The following is a 5,767-nucleotide window of genomic DNA, read 5'->3' as shown; positions in this document are numbered from 1 at the left end:
TGGGGCATTCAGTAGTTATTTTTCTCATTTATTGATTGTAGATTTGTTTGTTCTGTCCTTTTTTGTTGTTTGTCTGTTTTATTTGGCTATGTCTGAGCATGCAGGTTCTTTGTTCTTTGTTGTTTGCTCATCTGTGGGCATGATACTTTTCACCTCCTTCTTCAATTGGCAGGGTCAATTGCTCACATATGGTACAGCAGGGCAGGTCTATCCAAAGAGGAGTTGCTGGGATGGGTTGTTTGTGGCACTTACTACAGCCACCATGGCTGGCTAGTAATCAGTGCAGGGCAGGTTCCAGTAGGCTGAGCCTGGGCTGCTTAGTGGTGTGATGTTAAGCACACAGTGCAGGAAGACAGGATGGAGAGGGGAGATTGTGATGTGTGGAGCTAAGATGGGTATGAGAGAGAGGAGAGAGAGGAGAGAGGAACAGGAGCGAAAAACTTAAAAACAAACAAAATAGAGTGCTAGGGGAGCTTGCTGTTGAAGTAGAGAGATGAGAGACTATGAAATGGAGAAGAACAAAAAGGAGAATAAGAAGGAAAAAAAGAAAAGAAAAGAAAAAAATGAATGAATAAAAATTAGAAAGAAAAAGGGAAGGAAAAACTACCAGGGATCCCACTGGTGTGGTTATGAGGTCTGGGGAAGTTGCTCCCAGGCGTTGAAATACAGCCTGGCTATAAGATGTAGAAGTGTCGCTCGGTGTCAGGTATTCAGGGGACACGAAGAGAAGGAAGGTATAGAGAAATGAGAAACTGAGTAATGAAGAAAGACAAAAAGGGAAAAAGAGGGAGAAGAAAACAAAACAGATTTAAAAAAAAGAACAAGACAACCCCTCAAAAAAAATAGGAAAAAAGAAATGCCCTCAGGGATTCCTCTGCACGTCTGCACAAACTGAGGGGGTAGGTCCCAAGCCGCGCAGTACTGCCCAGCTAGAACGGGCTCCCAATTCTAGAAAAGAAAAAGAAAACAAACAACCAATTCAAAACAAACAAACAAAAAAACCCCCAGGATCCCACTAGCATGGCAGCACGGACTGGGAAGGAGTTTCACATTCAAGCGGAGTTTCACAGCCTTTCATGCTAGAGCGCCATGTTGCCTGGAAGTCCCTCTATTTCTGGCTTTTTAAGGAAGTGCCAAACAGTTTTCCAAAGTGGTTGTACCATTTTACATTCCCACCAACAGTGTGTAAGTGTTCCAGTCTCTCCACAACCTCTCCAGCATTTATTATTCTGTGTTTTTTGGGTTAATGCTAGCCTTGTTGGGGTGAGATGGTATCTCACTGTAGTTTTGATTTGCATTTTCTAATGGCTAATGATCGTGAGCATTTCTTCATATATCTGTTAGCAGCCTGAATGTCTTCTCTGGCGAAGTGCCTGTTCATATCCTTTGCCCTTTTTAATTGGGTTATTTGTCTTTTTGTTGTTGAGGTTTTGCAGTATCTTGTAGATTTTAGAGATTAGATGCCGATCGGTTTTGTCGTAGCCAAATTTTTTTCCCCAGCCTGTAGTTTGTCCTTTGACTCTTTTGGTGAAGTCTTTTTTTTTCTTCTTCTTCTTTTTTTATATTTTATTGTACTTCAGGTGAAGGCTTACAGAACAAATAGTTTCTCATGAAACAGTAGTACACATGTTGTTTTATGACATGGGTTCACAGACCCACAACATATTAACCCTCTAACTTCTCAACCTTTTTTTTTTGGTGAAAATACACATAGCCAAAGATACACCGTTTCAAAAATTTCCACGTACACAGTTCAGTGACACTGACTATGCTCTTCCAATTGTGCTGTTATTCTCACTTAAGATGAAGGCTTACAGAACAAAATAGTTTCTCATTTAACAGTTACTACAAATGTTGCCCTATGACAATGGTTAACAATCTCACAACACATCAACAATATCCTTACTTAACCTTGTGTTCCCTATCACCAGCTTCCTTGTCCCCTTCTGCCTTCTGGGCCTTGTCACTGGACTCCTGTACCTCGTTAGTCTCATTTGGTTTTACAGAGCTGTCCACTCCCAGGCTGAACAGTGAGAGGTAACTTCACCACTGAGCTAAAAGGGTGTCTGGGGGCCATACTCTCGAGGTTTCTCCAGTCTCCTTGAGGCCTGTAAATCGGATCTTTTTTTTTGTGAGTTAGAATTATGCTCTACATCCTTGGTGAAGTGTTTTAATGAGCATAAGTGTTTGATTTTTAGGAGCTCCCAGTTATCTAGTCTCTCTTCTGGTGCTTGTGCATTGTTACTTACAATTCGCATTGTGTTTATGCCATGTATTAGGGCTCCTAGCATTGTACCTATTTTTTCTTCCATGATCTTTATCGTTTTTGGTTTTATATTTAGCTCTTTGATCCATTTTGAGTTAGTTTTTGTGCATGGTGTGAGGTATGGGTCTTGTTTCAGTTTTTTTGCAGATGGATATCCAGTTACGCAAACACTATTTGTTAAAGAGACTGTCTTTTCCCCAGTTAGTGGACTTTGGGCCTGTGTCAAATATCAGCTGCTCATAGGTGGATGAATTTACGTCTGGATTCACAGTTCTGTTCCATTGGTCTATGTATCTGTTGTACCCGTACCAGGCTGTTTTGACTACTGTGGCAGTATAATAGGTTCTAAAATCAGGTAGTGTGAGGTCTCCCACTTTGCTCTCAGACAGTATTATAAGAGCTATTTTTTTTCCGTACATAATTGTTATTAGGCCAGCAAAAGCTGAGAGATAATTCAACATCATATTATTTCTGTTACTAGAAATTACCCAATTATTGAGTATATAAACCTTCTAAAGGCCAGCAGTATAATGGGAAGGGTTATTAGTAGTTGGTTATGTATCATCGCTCAGAAAGGGGCAGCCTAGTCTGATTCGGCCCAATCTGCTCAGGGACAGGAGCAAAGGGGCTAGCATGCCAGTGGGCACTAGAATGGCCCAGAGCGATGAATGGGCAGACAGAACATGGATCATCATCCTGCGGTCCCCAAAGGGAACCAATGGCAGCTAGTGACAACTTCTTTAAAAAAAAAAAGGCTACCATTTCCAGAAATCATCAAATGATCTGGTCATCATCATTAGTGCCACACTTTGCATGAAAAAACTGGGCTTTGGCTCTTTCCCTGTTGTTAAATTGAGTAGTTCCTTTAGTTGGTCCCACTCTGCTGATAATCCTGTTGTCTACTTCTTGGAGAAAAGAGATGCCTCAACTCTCTGCAACATCCTCCTAATGTTTGGTGTATCTACAAGCCCTTGGTGAGCTCCTCTCCAATCGGGTCCCCTTGCCTTGCTGAGTGCCCTTCATCGTCAGGGCTCAGGGCTGTCAGTCTGGATGGAGAGAGTCTTTCTTCCTCAACCTGGAAACTGTTCCCATCCTTCTTTCCTTCTGTTACTCCACACACCTTGGCTGAACATCCCCTATGTGCTGGGGCATGAGCACTGGGGTAAATGAAGACATGTGATATGCTAGACCCCAAAGTGCTCACAGCCCAGAACCATGGGATAGGGGAGGAGAGCAGGCTGGTAAATACACTGTTTAATAGTGCAACTCAAAAGTCAATAGCCCTGTCACATGGGTGCCACCCTGGAGCCCTTTTCCCCTCAAATTTGCCTAGGATTGTCCTGGTATTAGCACTGAAAGTCCCATGGACCAGAAAATCCCTCAGCCCTGGGCAAACCAAGACAGTTAATCCCTTACTCCTGACATCACCTCCACCCCATCCCAGCAGAGTGAGCCTCTTCCTCTGCCCGGACAACTTCTTAGATTTCCTGTCTGCCTCCTCCACAGACTGTGAACCCCTGAGGGCAGGGTTTTCATCAGACTCATTTTTGTGTTTTCGAGAGAGTTCAGAGCCAGGCAGGGAGGATGGTGTCATGGATTGAATTGTCTCCTCCCAAAAGCTGTTAAAGTCCTAGTCCCAGTACCACTGAATATGATCTTTATTGGGTATAGGGTTTTTCTTTTGTTATGCTAATGGAACCATAGAAGAGTACCAGTGGAATTGGGCTCCATAGGGGGTTTTTTTGGTTGTTGTTGAGAATACACACAGCAAAACATACTCTAATTCAACAGTTTCTACATGTACAATTATGTGACATTGATTACGTTCTTCAAGTTGTGCAGTCATTCTCACCCTCTTTTCCTGAGTTGTTCCTTCCACATTAACATAAACTCACTGTCCCCTTATGTTCCTATTTACTCTTTTGAGTTGCTGTTGTCAATATGATCCCATATAGCCAGTTCCTAAAAGAGCATAATGCTCAGGGCAGACCTTTTTTACTAGTTAGGCTAAACTATTGTTTCGCTTTAAGATGACTTCAGGGGATACTTTTGGTTTAAGTTTTAAAGTTTATCTCAGGGTAGTAGTTTCAGGGTTTCATGCAGTCTCCATAGCTCCAGGACTTGATAGGGTTTTCATGGCTGTGGCCTTTGGAACCAGATGGCCAGGCCTTTCTTCCAAGGCACCTCTGGGTAGATTTAAACCACCAACCTTTCAGTTAATAGTCAAGTGCTTAACTGTTTGTGTTACCCAGGGAGTCTTTACAAGAGTAATGTGAGTCCTAAACTGAATTCTTTCTGAGTGTCTTATAAAAACAAAAAAGAGAGACACACATGGGGTGGGGGATGTCGGAGGGGCAGACTGATGCCAGGTAATGATACATCTATACGCAGCCAAGGAACCCCAAGAAACACCAGGAGCTACAGTAGCTGAAAGAGACAAGACTCTTCCCCTAGAGCCCTCCCCACAACACACACACACACACACACACAGAGCCTAGACCTGCCAATGCCCTGAATTCAGAATCCTAACCTCGAAAACAGTGATACAATAAATTCCCGCTCTTAAAAGGCACCCACTTGTGTTATTTTTTGTTATAGCAGCACTAGGTAACTGAGACATGCGATTGAGTAAACTGGGGTGCAGAAGCATCTAGAAGCCTTGTTCTTTAAGAACATCTGATGCTGTTGGTGTTGCTCAGCCTGGAGAGGAGGAGACTCAGGAAGGACCAACCATTGTCCTCCAGCTCTACAGAGTGCTCAGGACGGAATTCAGGTCTGCACAAGAAGGAGTATCTGAGAGAGTTAAGCAAGGCGAGGACAGGCTTCTCGTGAGGTAGTGAGCTCCCTGTTGCTGGGAGTGAGGAGTAGGCACCTGAGAGGTGAGCTGGGTTTACCTGTAGAGGCAAGAGTGGGTTCACACAACAAGGCTTTGTTCAATGACTTGTTGACCATGCTCTCAGCCCAGGCCCTCCCTGCTGTCCCATTGCCCTCACCCTCTAGTTCCTACCTCATGCTTGTGCCCAAACAGCCAGTGGGAGGGAGGTGACGGGAAATCCTTCAGGGCCTTGAGTAGCCACTGCCTGCGCAGGTAGAGCTGGGCTGCCTTGAGCAGCAGCAGAACCAGGCTGAGCAGGGTGACCACTTGGAGGAGCCCAGACACACTCCCCAGTGGTCCAGTGGGGCTCAGCACAGAGACACTCATGGTGCAGCTGCTGGTGGATCACTGACTGTCTGACTGTCCTTGAACACCCCTGCCCAAGTACAGGAAGGGTTGTCCCTCCCACCTGGTGGGAGGGGGAAGAATGATGGCAGAGCTTGATCACTAGGATTGACGAACAGTGGGAAAAAAGCATTATCAGATCACTGTGATACACGTGTACACACCCACTTTTCCTCCTTAGTTTCCTCAACAAATACTTAATGAGTACTTACTATGTGTCAGCAGCATGCTACTTGCTAGGACAAGGCTGCGAGCAAAACAGTCATAACCCCTAACTTCAA

General features: G+C 44.3%; 1 protein-coding gene across 1 annotated transcript in view; it reads right to left on the bottom strand.

Moving 5' to 3' along the window:
* Positions 1-5,468, bottom strand: part of LOC101346203 (cytochrome P450 4A11-like) — a 27,945-nt gene extending 22,477 nt beyond the window's left edge. Inside the window, exon 1 of the mRNA XM_004371774.1 lies at positions 5,274-5,468. Coding sequence (XP_004371831.1) covers positions 5,274-5,468 — 195 coding nt within the window. The remainder of the gene's footprint in view (positions 1-5,273) is intronic.
* Between the last annotated feature and the right edge of the window lie 299 nt (positions 5,469-5,767).

This window comes from Trichechus manatus, unplaced genomic scaffold (assembly GCF_000243295.1).
Source record: "Trichechus manatus latirostris isolate Lorelei unplaced genomic scaffold, TriManLat1.0 scaffold00015, whole genome shotgun sequence".
NCBI lineage: Eukaryota > Metazoa > Chordata > Mammalia > Sirenia > Trichechidae > Trichechus > Trichechus manatus.
Note: the sequence above shows the minus strand (reverse complement) of the source record. Positions and strands in the feature narration are given on the sequence as shown.